Source organism: Thalassophryne amazonica, chromosome 19 (assembly GCF_902500255.1).
Source record: "Thalassophryne amazonica chromosome 19, fThaAma1.1, whole genome shotgun sequence".
NCBI classification, from domain to species: Eukaryota; Metazoa; Chordata; class Actinopteri; order Batrachoidiformes; family Batrachoididae; genus Thalassophryne; species Thalassophryne amazonica.
Window position 1 is genome coordinate 2,743,412 of NC_047121.1, and position 21,729 is coordinate 2,765,140.

Genomic DNA, 21,729 nt, shown 5'->3' on the forward strand with positions numbered 1-21,729 from the left:
TCACAACTTTGAGAATGGAGGATTGTGGGACGGATTAGATCATGTGGCCAATTCTAGATGCAGTGTAATGAAAAAAAAAACACAGTATATTCATCAAATTTCTATGTGATTGTAAACTTTGTGTATCAGAGTGGAAAGGTGTGATTTATGTCATGATGTTTCTCTAATGTAGCGTGCACACGGACTGGGGGGGATGCGTGCGTGTGTATGCTGGTGACGTGCTGCAGCACAGCTCTTTGTTTGTGTCATTTGTCTGTCTTTTCTCCAACACTCAGCTTCTCTGAAATAGCTTTTTGTTTTTTTGTTTTTTTTTTGAAAGAAGAGAGTTTAGAAGGAACTACTTCTGGATGGCAAACACCCAGGCAGGCAACCAGTCCATCCCCAACTCTCCAAAGTAACCATGTACATGCTGTCGCCAGGTAAAACACATGTTCTTGACCTTCTCCAGCTGCTGGTGTCCTCAACACTAAGACACATGGTCAAAATGCTGTAGTTGACACTCCCTCACAATGCAAGTGACACATCTCAGGTTCCAGGCCCTAAAGCAGCTCCATGGCATCATGGATATGGTGACATGCAACAACCAGGTGCATGGTCCTGGACTTCACTTATTACAGGGTGTTAATTGGTTTGTGTTGTTTTTTTTTTGGTAGATAATCTTGTGGCTGTTCAAAGTGTTATAAACATAAATAAAAGGTACATATTATCTCACCATCTGCACCAACATCTTTTCCTTTTTATCCCCCTGGTATCAAACATGGGGGCTGCAGCTATCAGCACGTCTGTGCCGTGACATTCACGATGTGGGGAGGCTCCCCTCATACGGTCGGGGCAGACGCTGTAACCTGTTAACATGGCTGCAGAACACAAAACACATCTGTGTAAAACACTGAAGACCTCAATGCAGTTGTAAAAATCACAGTGTGCTCATTGTGGCGCTGTTTCAGATGTTTGAAAGTAAACAGTTCTGTCATGAAACTCACCAGAGGATCCTTCAAAGAGACCTGACAACAAAAACGTCCAGTCACCTTATGTCCCCAGTTGGTGTCTCACCACCACACAGTAAGACTCATGCAGATGTGACTGAGGCCAGGAGGAGGCGCTGTTCATGTGGTCATCACTCTATAAACTAAAGGACTCTGGCTACCGAGGCCACAGCCCGGGTTTTAGCCTTCTGGTCAGAGTGCCTGCTTCCCATGGGAGGGTTAGGGTTGAGTGGGCAAATGCTCACATTCGCTGGCGTGTTCTCTTCACGGATGAATCCCGGTTCACACTGTTCAGGGCAGATGGCAGACAGCGTGTGTGGCGTCGTGTGGGTGAGCGGTTTTCTGATGTCAATGTTGTGGATCGAGTGGCCCATGGTGGCGGTGGGGTTATGGTATGGGCAGGCGTCTGTTATGGACGAAGAACACAGGTGCATTTTATTGATGGCATTTTGAATGCACAGAGATACCGTGATGAGATCCTGAGGCCCATTGTTGTGCCATACATCCAAGAACATCACCTCATGTTGCAGCAGGATAATGCACGGCCCCATGTTGCAAGGATCTGTACACAATTCTTGGAAGCTGAAAATGTCCCAGTTCTTGCATGACCGGCATACTCGCTGGACATGTCACCCATTGAGCATGTTTGGGATGCTCTGGACCGGCGTATACGACAGCGTGTACCAGTTCCTGCCAATATCCAGCAACTTCACACAGCCATTGAAGAGGAGTGGACCACTGATACCATAAGTCAGAACAAGATCTAAGATATGATTAAAGTGGTGGGTGGACTCATTTACTTTTTGAGCAAAGCCAATAGAGTCTAATAATAGATTAAATGCAGTGTTGAGGCTGTCATTCTCAGCATCTGTGTGGATGTTAAAATCGCCCACTATAATTATCTTATCTGAGCTAAGCACTAAGTCAGACAAAAGGTCTGAAAATTCACAGAGAAACTCACAGTAACGACCAGGAGGACGATAGATAATAACAAATAAAATTGTTTTTTGGGACTTCCAATTTGGATGGACAAGACTAAGAGTCAAGCTTTCAAATGAATTAAAGCTCTGTCTGGGTTTTTGATTAATTAATAAGCTGGAATGGAAGATTGCTGCTAAAATTAAAGAAACACACTTCAAATTTATGAACAATATTTACCCATCTAAAGAATTACTAAGGTTACGTTTTAACATTCAAGAAAATAACTTCATTTTGCCTTACAAATGTTGAAACTACGGACCATTTGTTTTTCTACTGTGTTGTGGTGCAATCCTTTTGGACAGAATTACTTAACTGGGTCAAAATATTATTTCCATCAACAATTAATTTTACAAGAGATAATATTACTTTTGGTTTTCTGAGTAAGAATAAGAAAGAACTCTGTATTAATGTAATTTTATGTCTTGCCAAATTTTGTATCCACAAAAGCAAATGTCAAAAATGTCCCCCTACATTTTCCTACTTCAAGAATGACTTTGACCTCTACATGAAATCTTTGGAAGATATGAAGCAACCGAAAGCCATGAAACTCTTCTTCTTTTTTTTTTTGCAGTTGTCAAGCACTGATCTTTGAACCAAAAACTTCATGACCTTATCTGTGAGCTATTTTTAAAGTCTACAAACTCTTCTCCGTGAACTTTGAACTTTCTCTAAAGACTATGAACTTTCAAAACTATGAACTTTTCCCTGTGAACTTTGAACTTTTTTCTAAAGACTAAAAAAAAAAGAAAAGACACACTGACGCCTTCTTTTTTATTTTTCTTGTATATTTTGTATATCTCTTTCAATTTATAACGGTGATACTGTGACTTTTGTGGCCTTGTGCTTTGTTCATTATAGTATTTGTTGAAATAAAGTTTTGGGAGAGAAAAAAAAAAGACTTCACATTTTAACAAAAGAACAACCAGCTGCTGGGTCAAAGGTCACATCAGCTCTTCAATATGAAAATAAGACGTTCTGCAGAAAAAAGTAAATCCAACATACTTTATTTGTGACAAATCTACAAAAGAAGAAAAATAATCTGTGCAGAGCCGCAAGTGGCCAGGTGGTGGCAGTCTTACAACAAGAAGCTGATGTGCAAACGGAGAAAAGAATTTGTCCATGTTTCGGTCGCCATCACCGTCTTTTCACCTGGCGGTGGGGGGGGCACAGCAGGTGTTGAAGATCACCTGATGCATCAGAGCACTTGAGTCCAGGACATGAAGGTCATTTTCTGTCCATGAGGCCGACGTCTTCTATTTCTTCTTCTGACTCCGACCACTGCCACCATCATCGACCTTTTCTGACCTGTGACTGGAGACAAACAGGGTCACAGATCAGAGTGTCAGTGACCTAGAGCTCATCTGCTCCATTCTCCAAACTATTTCCCACTGATCATCTGCAGAGGAATGGTCTATTTGAAGAGTTTCAGTCAGGTTTTAGAATTCATCATAGTACAGAAACAGCATTAGTGAAGGTTACAAATGATCTTCTTATGGCCTCGGACAGTGGACTCATCTCTGTGCTTGTTCTGTTAGACCTCAGTGCTGCTTTTGATACTGTTGACCATAAAATTTTATTACAGAGATTAGAGCATGCCATAGGTATTAAAGGCACTGCGCTGCGGTGGTTTGAATCATATTTGTCTAATAGATTACAATTTGTTCATGTAAATGGGGAATCTTCTTCACAGACTAAAGTTAATTATGGAGTTCCACAAGGTTCTGTGCTAGGACCAATTTATTCACTTTATACATGCTTCCCTTAGGCAGTATTATTAGACGGTATTGCTTAAATTTTCATTGTTACGCAGATGATACCCAGCTTTATCTATCCATGAAGCCAGAGGACACACACCAATTAGCTAAACTGCAGGATTGTCTTACAGACATAAAGAGATGGATGACCTCTAATTTCCTGCTTTTAAACTCAGATAAAACTGAAGTTATTGTACTTGGCCCCACAAATCTTAGAAACATGGTGTCTAACCAGATCCTTACTCTGGATGGCATTACCCTGACCTCTAGTAATACTGTGAGAAATCTTGGAGTCATTTTTGATCAGGATATGTCATTCAAAGCGCATATTAAACAAATATGTAGGACTGCTTTTTTGCATTTACACAATATCTCTAAAATTAGAAAGGTCTTGTCTCAGAGTGATGCTGAAAAACTAATTCATGCATTTATTTCCTCTAGGCTGGACTATTGTAATTCATTATTATCAGGTTGTCCTAAAAGTTCCCTAAAAAGCCTTCAGTTAATTCAAAATGCTGCAGCTAGAGTACTGACGGGGACTAGAAGGAGAGAGCATATCTCACCCATATTGGCCTCTCTTCATTGGCTTCCTGTTAATTCTAGAATAGAATTTAAAATTCTTCTTCTTACTTATAAGGTTTTGAATAATCAGGTCCCATCTTATCTTAGGGACCTCGTAGTACCATATCACCCCAATAGAGCGCTTCGCTCTCAGACTGCAGGCTTACTTGTAGTTCCTAGGGTTTTTAAGAGTAGAATGGGAGGCAGAGCCTTCAGCTTTCAGGCTCCTCTCCTGTGGAACCAGCTCCCAATTCAGATCAGGGAGACAGACACCCTCTCTACTTTTAAGATTAGGCTTAAAACGTTCCTTTTTGCTAAAGCTTATAGTTAGGGCTGGATCAGGTGACCCTGAACCATCCCTTAGTTATGCTGCTATAGACGTAGACTGCTGGGGGGTTCCCATGATGCACTGAGTGTTTCTTTCTCTTTTTGCTCTGTATGCACCACTCTGCATTTAATCATTAGTGATCGATCTCTGCTCCCCTCCACAGCATGTCTTTTTCCTGGTTCTCTCCCTCAGCCCCAACCAGTCCCAGCAGAAGACTGCCCCTCCCTGAGCCTGGTTCTGCTGGAGGTTTCTTCCTGTTAAAAGGGAGTTTTTCCTTCCCACTGTAGCCAAGTGCTTGCTCACAGGGGGTCGTTTTGACCATTGGGGTTTTTCTGTAATTATTGTATGGCTTTGCCTTACAATATAAAGCGCCTTGGGGCAACTGTTTGTTGTGATTTGGCGCTATATAAAAAAAATTGATTGATTGATTATGAAGAAAATGATAACATTATTTTCCAGCAGCTGTAAATTTTCTCAGAGTCATTTCTGCATTTTTACTATCTTGTAGATAAACGCTGGACTGAAACCTGAAGTAACAGCTCAGATACTGACAGCTGTGCTTAAACTGTCTGGAAATAGTTTTGATGGTATCTGAGGTTTTTCCAACATCTTGAAAAAAATGTACATTTAGTTGAACTGTATTCAGTTGAATACACCACAAAGACAAGATATTTAATGTTCAAACTGATAGACTATCCATTTCAAAATGAGCAAATATTTGCACAAAAACAATAAAGTTTATCAGTTTGAACATTAAATATCTTGTCTTTGTGGTGTATTCAACTGAATATAGGTTGAAGAGGATTTGAAAATCATTGTATTGTTTTTATTTACATTTTACACAACGTCTCAACTTTATTGGGACTGGGGTTGTATTTTACACAGATCACTTCCTGCTCACAGTCAAACACTTTCTACTTCCTGCTCATGGTCTAACACTGATTACTTCCTGCTCATGGTCAAACACTGATTACTTCCTGCTCATGGTCAAACACTTTCTACTTCCTGCTCATGGTCAAACACTGATCACTTCCTGCTCATGGTCAAACACTGATTACTTCCTGCTCATGGTTAAAAGCTGTCTTTCCTGCTTATGGTCAAACAATGACTACTTCCTGGTCATGGTCAAACACTGATCACTTCCTGCTCATGGTCAAACACTGATTACTTCCTGCTCATGGTTAAAAGCTGTCTTTCCTGCTTATGGTCAAACAATGACTACTTCCTGCTCATGGTCAAACAATGACTACTTCCTGCTCATGGTCAAACACTGATTACTTCCTGCTCATGGTCAAACACTGATTACTTCCTGCTCATGGTTAAAAGCTGTCTTTCCTGCTTATGGTCAAACAATGACTACTTCCTGGTCATGGTCAAACACTGATCACTTACTGCTCTGCATGCTCACCAGTTTCCACTGAAGGATCTTGATCCACTCATCGGCCTCCACTCCTGTCTTTGCACAAAGATAAAATGTCCTCTCTGGAAACACCAGGCTGTGGACAGACAACATCATGACTCAAAAAGACAACCCCAAACAAGTTTGTCCAAAGGAATTTGGATGAGCTGTATTCTTCAGTCACTTTCCACAAGAACAGACATTGACTTTAATGAGTTTTCAGTGCAGGACACGTTTATTGTGTGTCCTTCTTGACAGCGACTGCCCTGTCCTGATTTGACTGTCTTTAGTACTGTGGAGAGGACAGACACCTCAAGTTCACAGACAGTGTGAACTCAGGGTGCTGTAGTGATATTATCACGTTTTGACATAATTCACCATAACTGAGTGTCCCTCTGTCTGTCCTCTGATGTGTTAACATGCCCAGATGTACAGAGTGCAGACAATGTGTCCCATGTCCCACATGTGTTAACATGCCGAGGTGCGCATAATGAGCTTCCTGTCTTGACAATGTGGATTCTATAGACCATTTCATGGATATCGCCATACTGGCTTTGGCGCGGTGCATGCTGGGATCGTTTGTGGCCAAACAAACCATCATCCGCCGACTCGAACATGTTGTAGATCGTTGTGATCACGTTGTGACCCTCAGTGTGATCTAGTAATTAAGTAACAAAAAAACCCTGCTGAATCTAATCATCATACTCAGTTGTCATGCCACTGTGTGCCTGAGCCTTATGAACTAGGTGGGGCTGATCGATGTGCAGTTTATAACTGCAACAACGATCAATGGTATAAGGACAGATCATTGATTGAATCCAATAATGCTTCATAATAATTTTGTCTTATAGACAAAATTTCATCTGCAAGTGTTCAGTTAACGTAGCTTCAGCTTGCCGGCGAGCCGGTAACAGCAGCAGCATTTGGAGGAATTATTATTAATTATTATTGTTATTATTATTATTGTTGTTATTTAATTGTATTTATTTGTTTATTTATTTTTTACACGAGGGACTGTAACTTCACTTCACCGGGAGATATTTATTGATGGTCCAGTCGATGCCAGACCTTCGTGCGCTGCCCCATGGAACAGGCACGTTAATGGGCAACAAATAAAAACTGTACAGTGTCAAACGGCAGATGATTCTCTTTTCTTGCCCGCAACAACAGACAAGAGTCCTGGTAACGATTTTAAACAGCAGAAAGGTGAATCACTATTGACATCTTTAAAAGACTTCGACAGACGCCGAGGAATAAATTCTGGACTCACTGCTTATGAATCAGAACCAGCAGATCCACAATCAACTTCAAGAAATTATCATTTTCCTGCTACACACCCTCAAAAACAACACAACGGCCCAACCTAAGCTTGGAGCTGGAATATTTATGTTGTACATTACATGACAGAAATCATAAAGAGCAGAACAGTTTAATGTGCAGAAAGAGTTACTATTGGAGGCTGTAAATTTACGTGCTGCTTCAATGACGGCTGTGTGCGCTACAGTCAGCAGGGTTTTATGATCACACCCGAGGATCACAACTTCTACCACACGTCCGAGTAGGCGGACGACGCTTTGTTTGTCCCCAAGCAAACCCAGCATGCACCACATCAAATCCAATATGGCGGTAAGCCTCTCGGCACCTTTGGTTTTTGTCCCTGCCTCAGCTCCTGCACAACCAATCAGCACTGCTCGTTCCGGTCCTGCCAATGTGTATTCATGTAATGCACATGACAACCTGTCTCTGGCAAACTAATGTTTCCTGTCTCACCTGTGTGTCTTCCTGCTGTACATAAGACAAAGCTCTGTTTTCCCCATCAGAACACCTGTGAGGTAACTGGCAGGGCCGAGCTGTATGTGTGTCTGTGAATTCTGCAAATAAAAAACGACTACTACAGACAAAACTATCCTACACCGTGTGTCCACATCAGGAAAAACTATCCTCCATCGTGTGTCCACATCAACAAAAACTATCCTGCACCGTGTGTCCACATCAACAAAAACTATCCTCCACCGTGTGTCCACATCAACAAAAACTATCCTGCACCGTGTGTCCACATCAACAAAAACTATCCTGCACCGTGTGTCCACATCAACAAAAACTATCCTGCACCGTGTGTCCACATCAACAAAAACTATCCTGCACCGTGTGTCCACATCAACAAAAACTATCCTGCACCGTGTGTCCACATCAACAAAAACTATCCTGCACCGTGTGTCCACATCAACAAAAACTATCCTGCACCGTGTGTCCACATCAGGAAAAACTATCCTGCACCGTGTGTCCACATCAACAAAAACTATCCTGCACCGTGTGTCCACATCAACAAAAACTATCCTCCACCGTGTGTCCACATCAACAAAAACTATCCTGCACCGTGTGTCCACATCAACAAAAACTATCCTGCACCGTGTGTCCACATCAACAAAAACTATCCTGCACCGTGTGTCCACATCAGGAAAAACTATCCTGCACCGTGTGTCCACATCAACAAAAACTATCCTGCACCGTGTGTCCACATCAACAAAAACTATCCTGCACCGTGTGTCCACATCAGGAAGAACTATCCTACACCGTGTGTCCACATCAACAAAAACAATCCTACACCGTGTGTCCACATCAACAAAAACTATCCTGCACCGTGTGTCCACATCAGGAAAAACTATCCTCCACCGTGTGTCCACATCAGGAAAAACTATCCTACACCGTGTGTCCACATCAGGAAAAACTATCCTCCACCGTGTGTCCACATCAGGAAAAACTATCCTACACCGTGTGTCCACATCAGGAAAAACTATCCTCCACCGTGTGTCCACATCAGGAAAAACTATCCTCCACCGTGTGTCCACATCAGGAAAAACTATCCTGCACCGTGTGTCCACATCAACAAAAACTATCCTGCACCGTGTGTCCACATCAACAAAAACTATCCTGCACCGTGTGTCCACATCAACAAAAACTATCCTGCACCGTGTGTCCACATCAACAAAAATTATCCTGCACCGTGTGTCCACATCAACAAAAATTATCCTGCACCGTGTGTCCACATCAACAAAAATTATCCTACACCGTGTGTCAATCAATCAATCAATCAACTTTTTTCTTATATAGCGCCAAATCACAACAAACAGTTGCCCCAAGGCGCTCTATATTGTAAGGCAAGGCCATACAATAATTATGAAAAACCCCAACGGTCAAAACGACCCCCTATGAGCAAGCACTTGGCTACAGTGGGAAGGAAAAACTCCCTTTTAACAGGAAGAAACCTCCAGCAGAACCAGGCTCAGGGAGGGGCAGTCTTCTGCTGAGACTGGTTGGGGCTGAGGGAAAGAACCAGGAAAAAGACATGCTGTGAAGGGGGGCAGAGATCGATCACTAATGATTAAATGCAGAGTGATGCATACGGAGCAAAAAGAGAAAGAAACAGTGCATCATGGGAACCCCCCAGCAGTCTACGTCTAAAGCAGCATAACCAAGGGATGGTTCAGGGTCACCTGATCCAGCCCTAACTATAAGCCTTAGCGAAAAGGAAAGTTTTAAGCCTAATCTTAAAAGTAGAGAGGGTGTCTGTCTCCCTGATCTGAATTGGGAGCTGGTTCCACAGGAGAGGAGCCTGAAAGCTGAAGGCTCTGCCTCCCATTCTACTCTTACAAACCCTAGGAACTACAAGTAAGCCTGCAGTCTGAGAGCGAAGCGCTCTATTGGGGTGATATGGTACTACGAGGTCCCTAAGATAAGATGGGACCTGATTATTCAAAACCTTATAAGTAAGAAGAAGAATTTTAAATTCTATTCTAGAATTAACAGGAAGCCAATGAAGAGAGGCCAATATGGGTGAGATATGCTCTCTCCTTCTAGTCCCCGTCAGTACTCTAGCTGCAGCATTCTGAACCAACTGAAGGCTTTTTAGGGAACTTTTAGGACAACCTGATAATAATGAATTACAATAGTCCAGCCTAGAGGAAATAAATGCATGAATTAATTTTTCAGCATCACTCTGAGACAAGACCTTTCTGATTTTAGAGATATTGCGTAAATGCAAAAAGGCAGTCCTACATATTTGTTTAATATGCGCTTTGAATGACATATCCTGATCAAAAATGACTCCAAGATTTCTCACAGTATTACTAGAGGTCAGGGTAATGCCATCCAGAGTAACGATCTGGTTAGACACCATGCTTCTAAGATTTGTGGGGCCAAGTACAATAACTTCAGTTTTATCTGAGTTTAAAAGCAGGAAATTAGAGGTCATCCATGTCTTTATGTCTGTAAGACAATCCTGCAGTTTAGCTAATTGGTGTGTATCCTCTGGCTTCATAGATAGATAAAGCTGGGTATCATCTGCGTAACAATGAAAATTTAAGCAATGCTGTCTAATAATACTGCCTAAGGGAAGCATGTATAAAGTGAATAAAATAGGTCCTAGCACAGAACCTTGTGGAACTCCATAATTAACCTTAGTTTGTGAAGAAGACCCCCCATTTAGCTAGGACATCTTACCACTCATCACTAATTGAAGAAAATAAGAACAACCCCAGGTTTCTTTTCAGCACTGTAGCCAGGCTGACAAAGAGTCAGAGCTCTATTGAGCCGAGTATTCCTTTAACTTTAACTAGTAATGACTTCATGACTTTCTTTGCTAATAAAATTTTAACTATTAGAGAAAAAATTACTCATAACCATCCCAAAGACGTATCGTTATCTTTGGCTGCTTTCAGTGATGCCGGTATTTGGTTAGACTCTTTCTCTCCGATTGTTCTGTCTGAGTTATTTTCATTAGTTACTTCATCCAAACCATCAACATGTCTATTAGACCCCATTCCTACCAGGCTGCTCAAGGAAGCCCTACCATTATTTAATGCTTCGATCTTAAATATGATCAATCTATCTTTATTAGTTGGCTATGTACCACAGGCCTTTAAGGTGGCAGTAATTAAACCATTACTTAAAAAGCCATCACTTGACCCAGCTATCTTAGCTAATTATAGGCCAATCTCCAACCTTCCTTTTCTCTCAAAAATTCTTGAAAGGGTAGTTGTAAAACAGCTAACTGATCATCTGCAGAGGAATGGTCTATTTGAAGAGTTTCAGTCAGGTTTTAGAATTCATCATAGTACAGAAACAGCATTAGTGAAGGTTACAAATGATCTTCTTATGGCCTCGGACAGTGGACTCATCTCTGTGCTTGTTCTGTTAGACCTCAGTGCTGCTTTTGATACTGTTGACCATAACATTTTATTACAGAGATTAGAGCATGCCATAGGTATTAAAGGCACTGCGCTGCGGTGGTTTGAATCATATTTATCTAATAGATTACAATTTGTTCATGTAAATGGGGAATCTTCTTCACAGACTAAAGTTAATTATGGAGTTCCACAAGGTTCTGTGCTAGGAACTCCATAATTAAAATCCATATAAAAAAAATTGATTGATTGCTTGAAAGTTCCCTGAAAAGCCTTCAGTTAATTCAAAATGCTGCAGCTAGAGTACTAACGGGGACTAGAAGGAGAGAGCATATCTCACCCATATTGGCCTCTCTTCATTGGCTTCCTGTTAATTCTAGAATAGAATTTAAAATTCTTCTTCTTACTTATAAGGTTTTGAATAATCAGGTCCCATCTTATCTTAGGGACCTCGTAGTACCATATCACCCCAATAGAGCGCTTCGCTCTCAGACTGCAGGCTTACTTGTAGTTCCTAGGGTTTGTAAGAGTAGAATGGGAGGCAGAGCCTTCAGCTTTCAGGCTCCTCTCCTGTGGAACCAGCTCCCAATTCAGATTAGGGAGACAGACACCCTCTCTACTTTTAAGATTAGGCTTAAAACTTTCCTTTTTGCTAAAGCTTATAGTTAGGGCTGGATCAGGTGACCCTGAACCGTCCCTTAGTTATGCTGCTATAGACTTAGACTGCTGGGGGGTTCCCATGATGCACTGAGTGTTTCTTTCTCTTTTTGCTCTGTATGCACCACTCTGCATTTAATCATTAGTGATTGATCTCTGCTGTCTTCCACAGCATGTCTTTTTCCTGATTCTCTCCCTCAGCCCCAACCAGTCCCAGCAGAAGACTACCCCTCCCTGAGCCTGGTTCTGCTGGAGGTTTCTTCCTGTTAAAAGGGAGTTTTTCCTTCCCACTGTAGCCAAGTGCTTGCTCACAGGGGGTCGTTTTGACCGTTGGGGTTTTACATAATTATTGTATGGCCTTGCCTTACAATATAAAGCGCCTTGGGGCAACTGTTTGCTGTGATTTGGCGCTATATAAATAAAATTGATTTGATTTTGATTTGATTTACATGAACAAATTGTAATCTATTAGATAATCTATTGTAATTGTAATCACCGTGTGTCCACATCAACAAAAACTATCCTACACCGTGTGTCCACATCAACAAAAACCATCCTACACCGTGTCCACATCAGCAAAAACCATCCTACACCGTGTGTCCACATCAACAAAAACTATCCTACACCGTGTCCACATCAGCAAAAACCATCCTACACCATGTGTCCACATCAACAAAAACCATCCTACACCGTGTGTCCACATCAACAAAAACTATCCTACACCGTGTCCACATCAGCAAAAACCATCCTACACCGTGTGTCCACATCAACAAAAACCATCCTACACCGTATCCACATCAGCAAAAACCATCCTACACCGTGTCCACATCAGCAAAAACCATCCTACACCGTGTGTCCACATCAACAAAAACTATCCTACACCGTGTGTCCACATCAACAAAAACTATCCTACACCGTGTGTCCACATCAACAAAAACTATCCTACACCGTGTGTCCACATCAACAAAAACCATCCTACACCATGTCCACATCAGCAAAAACCATCCTACACCGTGTGTCCACATCAGCAAAAACCATCCTACACCGTGTGTCCACATCAACAAAAACTATCCTACACCGTGTGTCCACATCAACAAAAACCATCCTACACCATGTCCACATCAGCAAAAACCATCCTGCACCGTGTCCACATCAGCAAAAACCATCCTACACCGTGTCCACATCAGCAAAAACCATCCAACACCGTGTCCACATCAGCAAAAACCATCCTACACCGTGTGTCCACATCAACAAAAGCCATCCTGCACCGCGCATCCACATCAGGACAAAACTATCCTGCACAGCGCGTCCACATCAGGACAAAACTATCCTGCACCGCGCGTCCACATCAGGACAAAACTATCCTGCACCGCGCATACACATCAGGACAAAACTATCCTGCACTACTTATAAGTGGGTGATTCTTAGACTATGGGCACTTATTATGTCCTTTGATCATATTATATGAAAAACAGAAAAAAGGGGAAATTTCACACTTTTATAGTTATCTTTACAATGAAAGTGTGTTAAGAAATTTGTTCTAATAGTCTATGATGACTTTTTCACCTTTTTTCAGCATCATTATATGCAAATATTGCCGTTTTGTGCTTGTCCCACACCTAGACTTTTGATCTTCAATGATAAAAATGAATGGTAAAGAAACATTTTTTTCTCATGTTTTAAAATATCTTTGAATAAAATATCAGTAAAATAATCAAAACATAATTGGGGTATTCAATGTCATACAACTGTTGTGATTTTTTTTTTTAAACAAAATGTAGTTGTCCCACACTATTGCTGTAATTTCCACCACAACACTGTAATGTCCCTAAACAGTTTGTATGAAAGATTGTTTGTGTAGTTTCTATGGAGATAAACAGTGACATCAGAGCACATGTATATAGCACCAAATCACAACAAACAGTTGCCCCAAGGCGCTTTATATTGTAAGGCAATGGTGTGGTGGAAATTACATTTACAAGGCCAATAGTGCCCGTAGTTAAAGAATCACCCAAATATGAAAGTAACACATATAAAACAAAGAAGATGAAGAAAGCAGATGACTTGTGTTTGCCCTCGTGGTCATAAAATTTGACGATTGACCAGAAAGGAGAAGTGCGAGTAGAAAATAGAGAAGTGAACAAAGTGAAGGACGAGCTTTTCCTCTGATAATTCTGTTTTACTGCACTGATGCATGTCTGTCCATCTGTATTTGGACTTTCATTTTAGTTTTTTCATTAACCTTATTTTTATTGTCTAAATATGTAAAAATACTTGTAAAATGTTGATTTGTTTGAAAGTATCCAGAGTAGATGGGTAAATATACAGATCAACTTTATTTATCCAGATCAAAATTAATTTTCCAGTGTGCAAAAACAGTAAACAGTAACCAATGGTTAGTTAAATACACAATTACAGAAAGTGTTATTATTAACTAGAAATCAGTCTTTTACATACAATACAATAAGTACAACACATTTATGCAAAATGGGTGGAAGGCATTTGCACAAGATGTTTGACAATACTGCACATAACTCTGAATAAATCTGATCATTAGTGTTCATTGTGCAGACGTGGGAGGAGTTATACAGCCTGATTGCCACAGGTAGGAGGGGCCTCCTGTGGTGTTCTGTGGTGCACCTTGGTGGTCTCAGTCTGTGGCTGAAGGTGCTCTGACAGGACATCAGTGTGGCATGCAGGGGGTGGGAGGTGCTGCCCAGGTTGGTGAGCAGTTTCCTCTGCATCGTCCTCTCTGACACCTCCACCACAGACTCCAGCTCCACCCCCAGGACAGAGCCAGCTCTCATGATGAGCTTGTTGAGTTTGTTCATGTCTGCTGCCTTCAGCCTGCTGCTCCACCACACTACAACGTAGAAGATGACGCTGGAGACCACTGAGTGACAAAGCATCTGCACCATATTTCTGCAGACATTGAAAGATCTGAGCCTCCTGAGGACGTCCAGTGGGCTCTGACCTTTCTTATACACAGCATCTGTATTTACAGTCCAGTGTAGTTTGTTGTCTGTGTGGACACCCAGGTACTTGTAGTAGTTCACATTGTCCACCTCAGTTCCATTAATGGAACTGTCATTGCCTTTTGGCACTTGGTTTCCAGCTGATGAGTGGAACAGGCACAAAATTGGAACCTCCATCCAATTTTGGTGGTGCGGGTAAATCCAGAACAGAAAAATGAGAGTGACTGAGGCACTTTTGATTGCAATATAATACAAAATGTACACTAAAAATACTTCTATGTCAGTAATAAGTTGCTCTAAATGATTTCTCGTTATTTATAACTGTGATATTATGACAATTACAAAGTACTGATTGACTGATTGATTGATTGATTGATTGATTGATTGATTAAAATGAGCTTTTCAAGATTAAATTCAAATGTCCACAAAATCCACAATCCGGATCAGATCAAGATCAAACTTTGTCAGGTGATAGTGTCAGTTTGCACCTCACTTTCAAATATGAGTGTGACTGGGGCACGTTTGATTAAGATATAATGTAAAATATGCATTAAATGGGGTCTTTAATGTTAAATTTAAAAGGCCACAACATCTGTGATCTGGATCAGATCTAAATCAAACTTTGTCAACCGATAGTGAGTGTCAGTCTGCACCTCACTCTCAAATATGAAAGAAATGTGATCTTCATTGACAAAGTTATGAATTTTAAGACATTTGCTCAATGTTAAAGATAGTCGTAGTAATCGTTCATTGTTTGAAATCTTGGTAAATTCTTTTGCATTAAGACATGATGCATTAGTCTGTCTAACTTTTAGAATGGAAGTCTTCAGAGGGCTGATGTCTCTGCGTCATACAACAAACCTGACAGTTGGACATATTGGATGTCATTTAGTTTTTAATCGACACAGGATTGGATATTTCTTGTCACTGAAAACAACTGTTACTCGCGCGATGAAAAGCTCACCAGAAACAGTTGACTCTGTCCTGAGAGTAGTCAAACTGGACTGCAGAACACTCTCTCAGATCCAGGGTACGAAGCGGCTCATCACACTGCAACAAACAAGAGACAACGACTCAGAGGACATCAGGCCCGTTCGTCCGATGGAGTGAAATCAGAGTATGAAGACGTATCAGCAAACACACAACGTGTGATGGTTTAGTCTCTCAGAGTTTCACAGGCTGTGATGTCAGGCTGCCATCCTCATGTCCTGATTCACTGTTTGACCTGAACCAGATCCCACCGACAAAAAAAACGTGGTTTCTGTCAGAAAAACAGCAACAATATAAATAATAGAACTTAGCACAGCAATGATGATGGGTCCTACAATCACCAAAACCAAGACCACGAGTCCAAAGAAGCAACAACATCTTCTGAAAGAAGCAATCAATAACGTGCCGCGACAGACGGGGAAGGAACCTGAAGAGAACGATGGACAGACTAAACCGGGTCAAGTGACCAGAGTGTTGATGAGTGGGGGATGAGATCTCTGATCCAGCAAGGCCAGAACCCGAAACAAGCAAAGAGAAGCACAACGACAAGCCAGGAGACAATCTGATGTCAAACCACATCAATACAATCAATGTTAAAAGACATCAGTGCGATCAATATTAAACTACATCACTGTTATCAATATTAGACTACATCAGTGCGATCAAGATTACACTACATCAGTGCGATCAATGTTAAACTACATCAGTGCGATTAATATTAAATTGCATCACTATGATCAATATGAAACTACACCTGTGTGATCAATATTAAATTACATCAGTATGATCAATATTAAACTGCATCAGTGCGTTAAATATAAAACTGCATCAGTGCGATCAATATTAAAGTGCATCAGTGCGATCAATATTACACTACATCACTGCGATCAATATTACACTACATCAGTGCGATCAATATTAAACTACATCACTGTTATCAATATTAAACTACATCACTACGCTCAAGATTACTCTACATCAGTGCAATCAATATTAAACTACATCACTATGATCAATAGTAAACTGCATCAGTGCGTTAAATATAAAACAGCATCAGTGCGATCAATATTAAACTACATCACTGTTATCAATATTAAACTACATCACTACAATCAAGATTACACTACATCAAATCAAATCAATTTTATTTATATAGCGCCAAATCACAACAAACAGTTGCCCCAAGGCGCTTTATATTGCAAGGCAAAGCCATACAATAATTACAGAAAAACCCCAACGGTCAAAACGACCCCCTGTGTGTCTTTATGTCTGTAAGACAATCCTGCAGTTTAGCTAATTGGTGTGTGTCCTCTGGCTTCATGGATAGATAAAGCTGGGTATCATCTGCGTAACAATGAAAATTTAAGCAATGCTGTCTAATAATACTGCCTAAGGGAAACATGTATAAAGTGAATAAAATTGGTCCTAGCACAGAACCTTGTGGAACTCCATAATTAACTTTAGTCTGTGAAGAAGATTCCCCATTTACATGAACAAATTGTAATCTATTAGACAAATATGATTCAAACCACCGCAGCGCAGTGCCTTTAATACCTATGACATGCTCTAATCTCTGTAATAAATTTTATGGTCAACAGTATCAAAAGCAGCACTGAGGTCTAACAGAACAAGCACAGAGATGAGTCCACTGTCCGAGGCCATAAGAAGATCATTTGTAACCTTCACTAATGCTGTTTCTGTACTATGATGAATTCTAAAACCTGACTGAAACTCTTCAAATAGACCATTCCTCTGCAGATGATCAGTTAGCTGTTTTACAACTACCCTTTCAAGAATTTTTGAGAGAAAAGGAAGGTTGGAGATTGGCCCTTAATTAGCTAAGATAGCTGGGTCAAGTGATGGCTTTTTAAGTAATGGTTTAATTACTGCCACCTTAAAAGCCTGTGGTACATAGCCAACTAACAAAGATAGATTGATCATATTTAAGATCGAAGCATTAAATAATGGTAGGGCTTCCTTGAGCAGCCTGGTAGGAATGGGGTCTAATAAACATGTTGATGGTTTGGATGAAGTAACTAATGAAAATAACTCAGACAGAACAATCGGAGAGAAAGAGTCTAACCAAATACCGGCATCACTGAAAGCAGCCAAAGATAACGATACGTCTTTGGGATGGTTATGAGTAATTTTTTCTCTAATAGTTAAAATTTTATTAGCAAAGAAATCATCAGTGCAATCAATATTAAACTACATCACTACAATCAAGATTACACTACATCAGTGCGATCAATATTAAAATACATGAGTGATCAATATTAAACTACATCACTGTGATCAATATTAAACTACATTGTGTGATCAATTTTAAATTGCATCACTATGATCAATATGAAACTACACCCGTGTGATCAATATTAAAATACATGAGTGATCAATATTAAACTACATCACTATGATCAATATTAAACTACACTGACACAGACACTAGGAGACAGACATTCACAGACAGACATTCAGAGACAGACATGAGAATGACACCCACCGTTTTGTCCTTGAAGTATTTCAGTTCGTATCTGTTGAGAGTGAACCAGCGCTGTTTCCAGTTCTGTGAAGACATGAAGACCTGTGAGACACTTTGCTGGAATCACAAAATCCAGTGTGGTGTAAGAAGCAGGAACATGCTGCTGGTGTCGCCTCGTGGATGTCAGTCAAGTTTGGATTTGTACCTTCACTATTGCTCCTTGTTTCACCAGATATCCTTCCTTTGTCCCCAACTGCAATGACAAAAATTGTACACAAATATTAAATAAAGAAGATTCTTCCACAAAGTGAAGAACGAGGAGGCGGAGCATCTTCAACTTCCACCACGTCAACTGAGCCTGTGCTGAACCAGCAAAGTCCACGGACACTCAGTTCAAAGTGATTTCTTCCAAACGTTTCAAGGTGACTCGCAGCTGTTTCAGTCAGAAACGAATGGGGTGCATCCAAAAAGTATCCAAGCTTATGTGTCCCACAGAAACAAACGAAGTGTGAGAGTTGTCGTTAGTTGGAGGTGTGTAATGAACCTTCATGCACATGTGTGAACTTTATCCTGCCTGCGGAGCCCTTCAGTCGCCAGCGGTCAGCCTCAAAGTGAACACGTGTACTGATCAGCCGCTAGATTCTCATTTGCGAACATGACGGAGCGACTTGAGCAAAAGTACTGAATCAAATGTTCCCAAAGGCTTCATGATACTCAAGAGGAAACCATTCAAGAGATTCAGCAGGATTTTGATGATGATGTCATGAGCAGAACACAAATAAAAGCGCAGCATAACTGCTTTAAAACTGGGTGCACATCAAATGGAGAGTGACGCACGATCTGGTAGGCCTTCCACAAGACGAAACAGAATATGGACTTTGGTCATGGATGACCATCACATCACCATCCAAGAACGTGGGGACGATGTGCGGATAAGCTCAGGTTCAGTATGTTGTGAGTTGATGGAGGATTTGGGCCTATGCAGAGTGTCTGTGAAATTCATACCAACTTTCTGAACACCATCATCACTGGTGATGAGACACGGGTTCAGAGGTGCAACACAGAGACCAAATCTCAGTCATACACTAATATGATTCACCAGGTTTCCCAACTCTCCTGACATGGCTCCTCCCTCTGTTTCCCTCCCCCCTCTGTGATCAAAATGACACTAAGAGGAACTCAAATGGAGTCGTCAGAAGACATCATGTAGAATGTGACAGCCCAACTGGACAACATCCCAAAAGTGTGTGGAGAACTTCAAAGGGGATTAGGATTTCACACCCCCAGGTGAGTAATTAGATTTTCCACAGCCAAAGTTGGAATACTTTTTGATTGCACCTCGTAGACCTGACAAATCATCAGAATCACTTCTAAGAGTCACAACATCAGTATGAAACATCAGTAAAAATCACCTCCAAGAGTCACAGTGTCAGTATGAAACATCAGTAAAAATCACCCCCGAGTCACAGCGTCAGTATGAAACATCAGTAAAAATCACCTCTAAGAGTCACAGTGTCAGTATGAAACATCAGTAAAAATCACCTCTAAGAGTCACAGTGTCAGTATGAAACATCAGTAAAAATCACCTCCAAGAGTCACAGTGTCAGTATGAAACATCAGTAAAAATCACCCCCGAGTCACAGCGTCAGTATGAAACATCAGTAAAAATCACCCCCGAGTCACAGCGTCAGTATGAAACATCAGTAAAAATCACCTCCAAGAGTCACAGTGTCAGTATGAAACATCAGTAAAAATCACCCCCGAGTCACAGCGTCAGTATGAAACATCAGTAAAAATCACCCCCGAGTCACAGCGTCAGTATGAAACATCAGTAAAAATCACCCCCGAGTCACAGCGTCAGTATGAAACATCAGTAAAAATCACCTGTAAGAGTCACAGTGTCAGTATGAAACATCAGTAAAAATCACCTCTAAGAGTCACAGTGTCAGTATGAAACATCAGTAAAAATCACCTCTAAGAGTCACAGTGTCAGTATGAAACATCAGTAAAAATCACCTACAAGAGTCACAGTGTCAGTATGAAACATCAGTAAAAATCACCTACAAGAGTCACAGTGTCAGTATGAAACATCAGTAAAAATCACCCCCGAGTCACAGCGTCAGTATGAAACATCAGTAAAAATCACCTCTAAGAGTCACAGTGTCAGTATGAAACATCAGTAAAAATCACCCCCGAGTCACAGCGTCAGTATGAAACATCAGTAAAAATCACCTCCAAGAGTCACAGCGTCAGTATGAAACATCAGCAAAAATCACCTCTAAGAGTCACAGTGTCAGTATGTAACATCAGCAAAAATCACCAAGAGTATCTGCGTCAGTATGAAACATGAAACATCAGTAAAAATCACCTCCAAGAATCACAGCATCAGTATGAAATGTTAGTAAAAATCACCCCCAAGAATCACAGCGTCAGTATGAAACATCAGTAAAAATCACCAACAAGAGTCACAGTGTCAGTATGAAACATCAGCAAAAATCACCTCTAAGAGTCACAGTGTCAGTATGAAACATCAGCAAAATCACCTCTAAGAGTCACAGCGTCAGTATGAAACATCAGCAACAATCACCTCTAAGAGTCACAGTGTCAGTATGTAACATCAGCAAAAATCACCAAGAGTATCTGCGTCAGTATGAAACATGAAACATCAGTAAAAATCACCTCCAAGAATCACAGCGTCAGTGTGAAATGTTAGTAAAAATCACCCCCAAGAATCACAGCGTCAGTATGAAACATCAGTAAAAATCACCAAGAGTCACAGTGTCAGTATGAAACATCAGCAAAAATCACTTCCAAGAGTCACAGTGTCAGTATGAAACATTAGTAAAAATCACCCCCAAGAGTCACAGCGTCAGTATGAAACATCAGCAAAAATCACCCCCAAGAGTCACAGTGTCAGTATGAAACATCAGTAAAAATCACCAACAAGAATCACAGCACCAGAATGAAACATCAGTAAAAATCACCCCCAAGAGTCACAGCGTCAGTATGAAACATCTGCAAAAATCACCCCCAAGAGTCACAGCGTCAGTATGAAACATCAGCAAAAATCACCCCCAAGAGTCACAGCGTCAGTATGAAACATCAGTAAAAATCACCCCCGAGTCACAGCGTCAGTATGAAACATCAGTAAAAATCACCCCCAAGAGTCAGTGTCAGAATGAAACATCAGTAAAAATCACCCCCGAGTCACAGTGTCAGAATGAAACATCAGTAAAAATCACCTCCAAGAGTCACAGCATCAGTATGAAACATTAGTAAAAATCACCTCCAAGAGTCACAGCGTCAGTATGAAACATCAGCAAAAATCATCAAGAGTATCTGCGTCAGTATGAAACATGAAACATCAGTAAAAATCACCTCCAAGAGTCACAGCGTCAGTATGAAACATCAGTAAAAATCACCTCCAAGAGTC

The 21,729-nt window shown here is 40.9% G+C and overlaps 1 protein-coding gene across 2 annotated transcripts in view; it reads right to left on the reverse strand.

Moving 5' to 3' along the window:
• Nucleotides 1–2,951: 2,951 nt before the first annotated feature.
• dapp1 (dual adaptor of phosphotyrosine and 3-phosphoinositides) overlaps nt 2,952–21,729 on the reverse strand; it is a 46,970-nt gene continuing 28,192 nt past the window's right edge. The window contains exons 5-9 of one of the 2 annotated variants that reach the window (XM_034159721.1): nt 18,502–18,549; nt 18,318–18,380; nt 15,789–15,874; nt 6,019–6,106; nt 2,952–3,278 (exon numbers count right to left, since the gene is read on the reverse strand). In XM_034159721.1, the coding sequence (XP_034015612.1) occupies nt 3,255–3,278; nt 6,019–6,106; nt 15,789–15,874; nt 18,318–18,380; nt 18,502–18,549 (309 nt within the window). In that variant the 3' untranslated portion in view covers nt 2,952–3,254. The remainder of the gene's footprint in view (nt 3,279–6,018; nt 6,107–15,788; nt 15,875–18,317; nt 18,381–18,501; nt 18,550–21,729) is intronic. The other variant, XM_034159722.1, reaches the window with a different exon arrangement.